Genomic DNA, 12,684 nt, shown 5'->3' on the forward strand with positions numbered 1-12,684 from the left:
CAACAGCTGAAGTCACATTGCTCGTTCACAGGATTGCTAGTTTGCCAGATGGTTGAGAAATTGGAAAGGACATACTTAAAATTTGACTCCACTCCCCTGCAGTTTGAAGTAGTATATCTCAGGGCTGTAGTTTATAAATGCATAGCAACCCCTACCCAAAACTAGTTGTCAATGTTCAGAGTGTCCATTCAAGACTCGGCATTTATGTAGATCGTGTGTAAAATAAATATGGTAGGAGTCCATCTGTTTATTTAGTCTGAACATGTATAGGAGTACAGTATGTCTCTTTGGGCTTGTAAGCTACCCCGAGTCCCCATTGGGGAGATGGTGACGGGGTATTAAATAAAGATGATAATGATGATGATTATTATTGGGCCTGTAACTAGCAAGCTTGGAATTGGGCATACTTAAAAAACATGCTAAGTGGGGGTGCATCTCTACACTATAGGATTAATGCAGTTTGAAACAACTGTCAGGGCTCACTGCTGTGGGACCTTGGGAGCTGTAGTTTGGTGAGGCACCATTTCTTTGTCGCAGAGAGGGCTAAAAAGCTTGTGAAACTACAGCTCCCGGGGTTCCATTGCATTGAGTCATGGCTGTAAAAGTGGGCATTAATTCTACAGGGTAGATCAAGCAAGGGATACTTGGGTCCTCCAAGTGTTTTGGACTCAAACTCCCACAATTCCTAACAGCCTTGTGGGAGTTGGAGTCCAAAACACCTGGAGGGCCCAAGTTTGCCCATGCCTGGTGTAGATGCAAGTAAAGGTAAATGTTTTCCCCTGACATTAAGTCCAGTCATGTCTGACTCTGAGGTGTGGTGCTCATCTCCATTTCTAAGCCGAAGAGCCAGCGTTGTCCGTAGATACCTCCAAGGTCATGTGGCCGGTATGATGCAGCCTTAGCTCAAATTGGGTACTCAATGAATTCAGCAAAGGGGAGGAGGCAGATCCTTTCCCTTCTCCACAAACTCAGGCAAAACTAGAGTGATGCAAATATCTCCACGCTTCTGTGTGTTGTTGTTGTGTTCGTTTCATTCACAAGTCAGTTTTGTCCCACTGCCAGAGAAGGCGCTGTGATGCAGCGCGGAAGGCGCGGCGTTTCCATTTTCGTCCCAAAGCGCTTTCCGTACTTCTTCGGTTCCTGGCGGAGAAGGCGAGTTGGCGCTTGACTTCCGCCCGGCCTTTGCCCAGCCTTCCAAGCCATGCCTTTGCCCAGCTCGGCGGTGGCCTTCCGCAGGATCCTGGCCCATTTCCCCCCGGAGCTCAGCCTCGCCTTCGCCTATGGCTCCGGGGTCTTCCAGCAGGCGGGGGCCTCCTCCGCGGAGACGGGGGTAAGTGCCAGGGCAGCAAAGACTGCTCTCCAAGCAAGCGGCATGGGGTTTTGATGCCTCTGATTGCGCTGATGGGATCCCCTTCAATGCCTTTGGAGTTCTTGGAAATGGAATTCACCTAACTCTTCATATACAATAGACTCTCAGTTAACCGGAACTCTCAAGCAACCGGAAAATGTGTATTGGCTAAAAGTTTATTCTTAACTGCCTTCACAAAGCTATTTTACGTGAATTTTGACCCACCCCCTCCATATAACAGTAGACTCTCAGTTAACCGGAATTCTCAAGTAACTGGCAAAAATGTATTGGCTAAAAGTTTATTCCTAATTGCCTTCCAAAACTATTTTTATGTGAATTTTGATCCATCCCCTCCATATACAGCAGGCTCTCGGTTAACCAGAACTCTCAAGCAACTAGCAAAAATGTATTGGCTAAAAGTTTATTCTTAACTGCCGTCACAAAGCTGTTTTTACGAGAATTTTGATCCACTCCCTCCATATACACCAGGCTCTCAGTTAACCAGAATTCTCAAGCAACCAGCAAAAATGTATTGCCTAAAAGTTTATTCTTAACTGCCTTCACAAAGCTGTTGTTATGTGAATTTTGATCCACTCCCTCCATATACACCAGGCTCTCAGATAACGGGAACTCTCAAATAACTGGCAAAAATGTATTAGCTAAAAGTTTATTCCTAACTTCCTTCACAAAGCTATTTTAATAATAATAATAATAATAATAAAACTTTATTAGTATCCCATCCTACCTCCTTGATGGTGGCTCAGGGCAACTAACAGCATATAACGGCAATATTCAATGCCATATAATACTACCAGCCAATAAACATAAATTTAAAAATGACACAGGAAACCTTAACATAAGCAACAACAAGACATTACCAACGAATTAAACAAACATTCAAGTTTTTAAGTGAATTTTGATCTACTCCTGCCATATACAGCAGGTTCTCAGTTAACGAGAACTCCCAAGTAGTTGGCAGAAATGTATTGGCTAAAAGTTTATTCCTAACTGCCTTCACAAAGCTGTTTTTAGGGGATTTTGATTCACTCCTTCCATATACAGCAGGCTCTCAGTTAATCGGAACTCTCAAGCAACTGGAAAAAGTTTATTGGCTGAAAGTTTATTCCTAACTACCTCCACAAAGCTGTTTTTAATACCAATAATAATAATAATAATGAACTTTATATAGTAGACTCTCAGTTAACTGGAACTCTCAAGCAACCGGCAAAAGTTTATCCACTGGCGTTTTATTAAAATTGCTTATTGAGTCTACATTGACCATATAATGCAGTTTCGAACTGCATTATATAGCAATATTGATGGAGTCTCACAAGAGTTAGACAGTGGGACATATGATCATCATAATTAATGTCTTCCGTGATGAAATAATGTTGGTTTCAGCCCATTGCGTTTGTCTACACAGATATATATGAGTTACGATAGTTTATACCTATATATACTGTATGTTTACAATTATTTGCCTTTGGGGTCGTGAGTTAATCATGTGATATAATATTTGCAGATAAAGTTAGAACCGTATTTCCTAAATTTCAGCATATTTCATTATCTTTTCTACTGTAGAACAACATGCTGGACTTTGTATTTGCCGTCGATGATTCTGTTACATGGCACACAACAAACCTGTCCAAGAATCGGAGTCATTATTCCTTCCTAAAATATTTTGGGCCAAAACCAATCGCTAACATCCAGAATTATGGAGCAGGGATTTACTACAATACACTAGTGCCTTGTAATGGCAGGGTAAGTGAGCAATATAAACCACATATTTCAGAACAGTATAACTGTCTCAAAAAGGAGACAGTGCCAAATATATTTTTAGATGAACAGAAAACTATTTTTGTTCTGCTAAGCTTTTGAGCGCCAGTAAAGTGTCGTAGTTTGAGCATTGAAATAAGAATCTGGAGACCAGAAGTTGAATCTCTTCTTGGCCATGAAAACCCACCGGATGAGAAAGTCACACTCTCTCAGCCTCAGAGGAAAGCAAGGGCAAACTTCTGAAAACTTTATGATGGTTTCACATAACTTTATGATGGTTCCATAAATTGGAAATAGCTTGAAGGCACATCTTGTGCTGAAATGGCTTTAGGAGATAATATGTTTAATGGAAACATGCATTTATTCAACTTTAAATTTCAGCAATTTATACTGATGGAAGGTATTTTGAATACAAAAAGATGTTTATGACCTTTCTCCATCAACATTTGAAAGAGACAGAAGCCTTAGTAGATTGCAAGATGAATGAGAGTTAACAGTGTGATGCAACAGCTGAAAAAGCCAATCTGATTCTAGGCTGCAGTGTAGTGTCTAGATCGAGGGAAGCCATAATCCCATTACATTCTTCTTGGTCAGCCTCACCCAGAATAACACTGCCCAGTATCCAGAACACCTGAGACAGCCATTTGCACTTGAATTAAGAGACATAATGGGAGCCCAGAAGAAAGATACTGGTTCCTAATAAAAGTTTGGATAGCCTTGAGACCTTTCTCATGCTTGGAGAACTATTATTCTAAAAGTAAAGGAAAAGTAAAGTCATCAGAATGATGCCACCTTGCCTCCCCAACTTTAGTTTTGACAAATGGAAACAAGCAATTCAGCTCTTCTTTTTCCCATGTTTCAGGTTATCAAATATGGTGTCATTTGCACAGATGCCCTAATTGATGATTTGCTTCACTGGAAGACTCTGTATGTAGCTGGACGCCTACAAAAACCGGTATTTTTTTCAGCTTCTTTGTCTGTTTAAAATAATAAAAAAACAATAGCATCAGAATGCCTCCTGTAGAAAACGGTAAGGAAAGTGGGTGAGAATGCTACCACTGCATTTGATGTAAGAGCTAAACAACAGGTCGCATTATTTGTAATTTTTGTAAGCATTAGATTGCACTGGAGCAGAAAGCTCCAAATCCCCCTCTCCCAGTGGCTAATTCCTCATGAAGGTGATGTTTGTGGTAAACACCTGCTTTTACTAAACATATCATAGCTCCATTTTATGTTTGAAGTTTAATTTTATATATTCTTTCAAGGAGTTCGGGGTAATGTATGGAGAATTAGGCTGCATGATTTCCAAAAAGTATTCAATGAATTGTACGGCTACAAGGAGAACTCAGTCTATTTATTCCCCTTCCAAATCTCGCAGACTTTTTCTACTGCCCATTCTGGGGATTCTTTGGCGCCATTAAAAATAATCAGGACTGAGGTTTAAGATTGCCATCCATCCCCCTGGTGGCACAGCGGATTAAACTGCTGAGCTGTTGAACTTGCTGACCAAAAGGTTGGTGGTTCAAATTCGTGGAGCCGGGTGAGGTCCTGCTGTTAGCCCCAGCTTCTGCCAGTCTATGAGTTTGAAAACATGCAAGTGTGAGTAGATCAATAAGTACCGCCTTGGCAGGAAGGTAACGGCACTCCATGTAGTCATGCTGGCCACATGATCTTGAAGATGTCTACGGACAATGCCGGCTCTTCGACTTAGAAATGGAGATGAGCACCACCACCCAGAGTCGGACACGACTGGACTCAGGCATGTAGCCCGGGGGGGGGGGGGCTTGAGGGGCTTCAGCAGCTTCAGCCTCCCCCCCCCCCTGAAATTCTCATGGTGGTTCGCGAAAAGGCCTTACTGGTGCATTATTTAGACTGTTATGTTTATTCATATCATGATCTGATCACCATACTCAATATATCCCATATGCATGGGGGGATTGGGGTAATGCCTGGCTACGGGCCTGACTGGACTTAAAGTCAGGGGAAACCTTTACCTTTACCATGTGTTTATATGCTTCAGTAAAAGTTACGGTGACATGAAGTGTTTGGACTGACCACCAGAGGGAAGCAGAGTTGAGCCAGGTGGAGAAAGAGAAAAAGTGCAGTAAAAAAGAACCATTGTTGATATGCTGGGGGTGAAACAAGTTTTGATGTTCGTAAGGGAGTATATTTTGGGCAACTTGGCATTGTGTTTGTATTTTTGTGTATCTTGTATAACATTGGTTGTATTTAAACAATTAGTAGGAGTTGGTTACTTGCAACACAAAATGACCTATAGCATTTTATGTTTCTAGGTAAGGGGTGACTGCCAAAATTTTAGAAGACCTCATTAGGGCACCTCATGAGAACTTTTGGGGGGATGCCAGCCCACTACTATGCCTCTCCAGCAAAGCAGTATTTAGCTTTAATGAAAAGTGCCCCCATTAATCCCAGTGGAATTTTAGCATCATGCCTTTTTTGGCTCAGGAGAGGTCAAAACACAGTAAACCTATGCCCCAAGCCCCAGAGGCTGTGGGGAAATTTTAAATAGAAAAGCAAGCTTCTTTTTTTCAAATGACAGGTGCACAAATCCATTGTCACACTGCTCAATCGTCACAAGAGTCTACCTGGGCAAACTTGGGCTCGCGAGGTGTTTTGGACTTCAACTCCCATCATTCCTAACAGCCTCAGACCCTTTCCTCTTCCCCTTCAGCTGCTTAAGTTGTAGTCCAAAACGCCTGGAGGGCCCAAATTTGTCCATGCCTGCTCTACCACCTCACTGTACCAGTGGAGAGGAGTCATGGGCTGGAAAATACCCTTTTCAAATATTTCAGACTTTCCACACAACTGGAAATTTTAATACAGCCTGTTTTTTTTAAAAAAAATGTATTTAATACTGTTTTTAACTGTAGTTTTAGTAGCATGGACACTTCAGTGTTTATCTTCTGTAGTAGTCTATTTTTAGCTAAACTGTTATTTTTAGTATTCTAAGTAGCCTTGGTTTCCTTGGCAGTGTTACTGTTTGGGGAGAAATTAAAGGTACAGTTCTCTAAACTAGTTAACTCCTCACTAACTAGAGAACTGTTCTTTAGCTCATTTTGCTCATAATCTTCATTATGTCACTTTACATACGCCTCTCCCCATTTGTTTTTGGAGATGCAGCAACCTACAGTATCAAGCCAAATGTTCATTTCCCTTTCTGTGAACATTTCTGAGTTTGGGATATTCATGCTACAGTGCTAATAGGAGCCACGTAGTTCAGATGAGGACATCTCCAGTAGGGCACAAGTGGCTATTGAGAATTGTGAACTCTTTTCTTCTTCCCAGGCCTGTCTGGCTGGGTCTCAAGTGTTTTCTGGCTTCTTGCTTTCGGGGGACATTTTAGCCAAGTTCTCATCTAATGTGGTGGTGAAGAATAGGGGAGTACTGTTTTTCATCCCAGCTCTGACCTAAGTAAATGTTATGTTTTTTTATAGTCCGCTTGGGGAGATAGGGAGGGGTACACATAAAGTATTATTATTATTTGAAACACAACAAGATTAGTACACGGCAAAGAAGATCACTATGTTGGCTGTTGTATTGGATCACATGTCAGATACCTTCCCAAGTGTATCTGACATGTGTGATGTATCGGTGAATAATGTGTGCAGACCCCAGTAGAGTGGCCTTTTGCAGCTGACAGATGGTAATTTTGTCAGCGCCTATTGTGTTTAAGTGCAGGCCAAGGTCTTTAGACATTGCACCCAGTGTGCCGATTACCATTGGGTCCACCTTTACTGGCTTGGGCCAGAGTCTTTGCAGTTTGATCTTTAAATCCTCATATCGCGTCAGCTTTTCCAGTTGTTTTTCTTCAATCCTGCTGTCACCTGGGATTGCAACACTGACAATCCATACTTTGTTTTTTAACACAATCGTGAGATCAGGAGTATTGTGCTCCAAAACTCTGTTATCCTGGAAGTCCCAGAGTAGATGGATGTGTTCATTTTCTATAACTTTTTCAGGCTTGTGATCCCACCAATTCTTTGTCACAGGCAAATGGTATTTTGGGCACAAGTTCCAATGAATCATCTGAGCAACAGTATTATGCCTCTGCTTGTAGTCGGTCTGTGTGATCTTCTTGCAGCAGCTGAGGATGTGATGTATCATTTCGTCTGCTTCCTTGCAGAGTCTACATTTGGGATCCATTGTCGACTTTTCAATTCTGGCTTTCATGGCATTTGTTCTTGGGCTGCAAGAATCGGGTCCTTGGTATTATTATTATTATTATTATTATTATTATTATATTTAAAATATGCACATACCAGCTTGGAATCATGTGAAGTTGCATGATTGCAAGGAAGGAAGGAATGTGTGATGCCCCTAGAAAATGAGAGGTGTTGCAAGATCTGCCCATTCTCTTGAGTCACGTCTATCAGCCAGACTCAGTGAAGCTTCTCTTACATCACAGGTGTCAAACTTGACTAGAGGTGATGGGAGTTGTGATACAGTAACATGTGGAGAGCTACAGTTCATTCTGCTTAGTCAGGAGAAAGGTGTCTACATTTAGATACTAGGCTTGTTGATATGATGTCCGACTATAAAATGTCCCTTAACCTTTCCCCAGCCTCATAGCCACAAGTGCTACTGGGCTGCAATCCCTATTATCCTCAGTCCATATGGCAGATAGTCAAAAGTGATGGGAGTTGTTGAATAATATCTGGGGTCCCAAACTAGATAAAAACTAAAGAGCAGTGACCTATACACACACACACATACATACACTCACACCGGTAGTTGACCCTCATGAGGCAACCTTATGGCTGATGTGTCTTGACTATTCTCACAAAGAAGATACAGGCAAATGTGAAGTCATTTCTTATTTTCCTTCTGGTTGGTTGATGCAAGATCAATCTTACTGGAGGCAGAAGAATTTGGCTGTTTTGAGGTCTCAAAAATCATCTTTTGGGGCAACATGTCTTCTGCCCCTGAAATAATCCCTCTCCTTTAATATGGGAGATGCTAACATCATTTCAGTACACTGACATTTTGTTTGTAAAATAAAGCTAAGAGAAGAAAAAGGCACCCCTTAAATGTGAAATACAGCCAGCCTTCCACATTTGCTGTGAGTAGGGAAAAACAGAGGGAATGCCTCTCTAGGAATTTTTAGCACAACTACTTTGACCCCTCCTTCTGGGAGCCCACCATAGAATTGCACTGGAGGACCTAGAGATTGCAGGAGATAACATTTTAATTAAATCCATGAATAATTGAATCCCCAAAAGTCAAACCTGCAAATATGAAGGGCCATTGTGTATCGTCACAGATTGTGGTGATACTGGCGATGCCCATGCAGGGGGCATGGACACCTGTTGCCCCGCACTGTCGCAGCTTCCCCTCATCACATGAGGGGAAGCCTTCTTGAGCCGGCTCGACCTGTGTTTCCTAAGGGAAAGATGAGGAGCCTTCGGTCGAACACCACGTGCAATTTTGTGACACCAGGGTGTTTGTGGCAGTTCAGTCTTGGAGCCACCCGAAAGTACTTTTCTAGGTTATGATGGGAGCCATTGGGCTCAATGGCTGAAGTCAAAACCCCCCGCTTCGGCCACCAAATTTTGGACCTTGTGAAGAGGTCCTTGTTGGACAGTGATGCATGTCATTGCCTAGTGCAATGATCTGCAGCACATTGGGATCCCTTCAGTTGGAGTGCTATCAGGCTGAACACATAGGGTTTGGTGGTCATGTTGTTCACAACCATAAATTAGAATTCCACACAGTAATGAGGTCATTAATCCAGTTTAGGATCCTGCCTATATGGGAGAGAATGCCACTCAATGATTTTAGCTTGCAAAGACTGAACATTTGAACATCCTTTATCTGGATTCCCCAATTCTCTAAAATTGTTCATATAGGTAGTTGAGATAATGGCACCATTGCTTTCTGATTATTTCGTCTATACAAAGTTTATTTTATGCAAAAAAATAGTTTAAAATATTGTGTATAGGATTACTTTCACATCATATGTGTAAGGTTTTTATGAACCATGAGTGAATTTTATAGTTAGTCTTATGTTTCATCTCCAAGTTACATTTAGATAAAGGTAAATGTTTTCCTCTGACATTAAGTCCAGTCATGTCCAACTCTGGGGATTCGTGCACATTTCCATTTCTAAGCTGAAGAGCCGGCATTGTCCATAGACACCGCCAAGGTCGTGTGGCCAGCATGACTGCACGAAGCACCACCAGAGCGGTACCTATTGATTTACCCACATTTGCATGTTTTTGAACTGCTAGGTTAGCAGAAGCTGGGGCTAACAGCGGGAGCTCATGCCACTCCCCAGATTCGAATCTGCAACCTTTAGATCAGCAAATTCAGCAGCTCAGTGGTTTAACCCACTGCAGGCATAAGTTATATATGCTTATGCATATATAGGTATTCCAAAATCCATAAGGACAAAAGAAATCTGAAACACCTCAGGTTCCAATTATTTTACATAAAGAGTACTCAACCTGTAAAATGTTTTGGAAATAAAGACATGAAATAGCTCTTATAATCTCTTAAGGACCTTTCCCAATTGTGTGTAACTGAAGCCTGGGAAGGAAACACCTGTTGAAAAGGCTGTCATGGATATAAAAAGATGCAAGTCAATGTAATAGTATGATTATTTGATAAAACGGACAATGGGATTAATCTGATCACACTCAATCAGATGAACCATTCCTAAGTTGCAGGTTATGAGAAAAAGAATTGTGCTGCCAGGTTGCATCTTGGTTTTAGTTTGTCCCAGTATACAGTCTTTCTGGTGGTTATTCTTGGAAACTCTATGCCTTAGTCCCCCCTCCCCCTTTTTAATATGGTAGGGCAATATTATATGTACAGCAGGCATTGAAGAAAATAGTGTTTATATTCTTTCTTCCATACCAACCAAATTTGAGAATTGCAGCCTGATGGACTGTTCCATTTTTGCACTCATTAAAGGGCAGGAAAGCCCAAATGTCCCAGAAAGGGGTAGGCAAGGCATATAAAATAAATAGACTGTGTGGGATGAGGCCCCATTGTGCTCTTAAAACCCCATGCTTTGTGATACTGAGGCTTATGGGCATATAGATGGGAGGAAGTGCCATGGGACTCATTTGAGAGTACTTCAGAGTGAACAATTGAGGATTGGTATGCGTGGGCTGTTTTCAGAGGCTCATATAATAGGTGGGAAACATAATTTAAAGTATTTTCTCAGAGCCTGTCCCCAGGATGATGGAAATGATGAGCCTAGCTGCATGAATCCAATATAATGAGCACATTACAAGTAAAGAGAAGTTTACTTGTTTTGACTTTCTCATTTAAAATGGCAGTACAAATTCCTGATTCATGGGGTTACACTTTTTACTTAATTATGGAAGAAACTGAAGACATATTTCAGGGTGCTCAAGGGATGGCCCTCCCTACCCATTATTTCTGCATCTATAGATTCCACCAGTCATGGCTTGAAAAATGTCCCAAATGCAAAGCTTAATTTTGCCATTTTATAGAAGGGATACTATTTTACTTTGCTATTGTATATGCCAGGACTTAAGCGTACATGGGTTTTGGTATCCACGGAGGGTGGGGGGTGGGGGGTGTCCAGGAACAAACACAAGAGCCCACTGTATTTGATTATGCATTTTAATAATAATAATAACAACAATAACAACTTTCTTTTTATCCCCTGCCTCCATCTCCCCGAAAGCACTCGGGGCGGCTTACATGGGACCAAACCCAATCAACAGTTAAAACATTATTTATTTATTTATTTATTTGCTATACTTGTATACCGCCGTTTCTCAGCCTAGCCGGCGACTCAACGCGGTTTACAACAACTTATAACAAACAACAGTATACAGTTTAAAAACATAAAAACACAATCCACAATACATATATCAATAAACAATCCAATTCATCTCTTGACTAAAATCGCGATCCAGTTTCGTCGTCCAAATTGCCAGTCCTTCAAACATAACACAATAAAACACATAACATCAATATAAAACAACATTATAACAATATATAAAACAAGCATCAAAACCAATAATAATAAAGTATAATTCAAGCCTCGTTATGGGTGGGCAGACTTGTGCACAACAATTTAGAGGATACTGCCAGTGAGTAAAGTGCATAGGTCATATAGCAGCAGTAAGGATAAGAGCAATACAACCATTTTGACCAGTATATATTTGTAGGGTCCTCTTTGTGATTATAAAATTCTAAAAAGACAACACATGAATGCATAATATAACTGCATACTGTAACATGATGTGAAATCATTAGATTTTATTGAGAACCCTGAGATGTGTCTCCATTTCCTTTTGTGGGTTTTATTGGATGCTCCCCAGTTTATGCTTCTTTCCTTTCCATCTGACCATAATATATAAACTAGTAGGATGGGGGCTTTTGGAGCATACAAACACAGTTGTTCTCAGTAGAGGTGAACTAGCTGTCACTCAGTGATTCAACTGACTGCGTGTAATTTGGCCGTTAGAGACAGACGGGCCGGAGCAGAGCAGCTGTCTCTCAGGGTGCTCCTCTATTGTCTTCTCAGCTGCCATTTTCTGTTCTAGAGGATCGTATTGACTCCCCTCCCATTGCCCACTTCTTGGAGAAGGGGGGCAAGTTGCTTGTTTGTAAAATTAGACTTTTAAAAACATGTAGGAGAGCAAATTGAAAACATGTGTTCAGATAGCCTCCCCCAGGACCAGTTTACCTTTAACTATTCAGATGGTTTGGATTTTGTGACGCTAACAAAAACCACACTTTGAATGCAGGGGGAGAAGATAATGGAAGAATAATGATACTGTATGCCCCACAGATTCGTTCTGGGTCTCCAGGGCTGTTTTCAGAAATACATGTATATATCTTCAATTGTCAAGTTCTGGATACAATCATCCCTTTGTCATGGCCTCGCTTTCACCCAAGTACCTTCCACATGTTTTGTGAAATGGAGGACTATAATAACAGTGCTTTCCTTCATTTCCATCTAGCTCCAGCTGTCTCCTTTGCTCTATATTCATGTTTCAGATTTTTTTAAAAGGCAAAAAATTATAATTGGGTTAGAGATGGAGCTTATTCTTATAGTATTCTGGGCCAAATCTGCAAAGGACGGAAAGAGCATAGTTGCACAAAAACTTCCATATCATTGCTGTGGATGAATCTATCCATATCCTAAATAGTTTGCTCACATCAGATGAAAACACTTTGAGTAAAATATGCATTTATTTTATTTATATATATTTTTTGCATCAGGGAACAACAATATTACATCAGTGTGCACCTTTTCAATAGTCAGTTGATTTTAAGCATCTTCTCCTTGTTTGATCTATATCAGGATTTCTTAAACTTTTTCTTCTCAGGACCCCTTTTGGCCCAAGAAATTTTTACCTGATTCCAGGAATATAGGTATATAAAAAGATATAAAAATCAAACATTTACTGATGACAATTCAGTATTTGCAAAGCTTGCTAAGCAGACTGAGTCTCCCTTTTATGTACAGGTGAAACATTTTCTGCAGAGTCCACTGCTCAACAGATTTGTGTAAATGTCTAAAACAGCCGTTACATGATGTTCAGAAAAAAAAA

At 40.9% G+C, this 12,684-nt stretch overlaps 1 protein-coding gene across 3 annotated transcripts in view; it reads left to right on the top strand.

The window, feature by feature from the left end:
- Window positions 1-1,149: 1,149 nt before the first annotated feature.
- The window catches only part of TAMM41 (TAM41 mitochondrial translocator assembly and maintenance homolog), a 30,229-nt gene continuing 18,694 nt past the window's right edge, over window positions 1,150-12,684 (top strand). Inside the window, exons 1-3 of one of the 3 annotated variants that reach the window (XM_060765943.2) lie at window positions 1,150-1,330; window positions 2,930-3,109; window positions 3,987-4,079. In XM_060765943.2, coding sequence (XP_060621926.2) covers window positions 1,202-1,330; window positions 2,930-3,109; window positions 3,987-4,079 — 402 coding nt within the window. In that variant the 5' untranslated portion in view covers window positions 1,150-1,201. Of the gene's footprint in view, window positions 1,331-2,929; window positions 3,110-3,986; window positions 4,080-7,229; window positions 7,352-12,684 lie in introns of those variants that run through there. The other 2 variants (XM_060765942.2, XM_067463575.1) reach the window with 2 other exon arrangements.

Source organism: Anolis sagrei, chromosome 2 (assembly GCF_037176765.1).
Source record: "Anolis sagrei isolate rAnoSag1 chromosome 2, rAnoSag1.mat, whole genome shotgun sequence".
In the NCBI taxonomy this organism is placed as follows: domain Eukaryota; kingdom Metazoa; phylum Chordata; class Lepidosauria; order Squamata; family Dactyloidae; genus Anolis; species Anolis sagrei.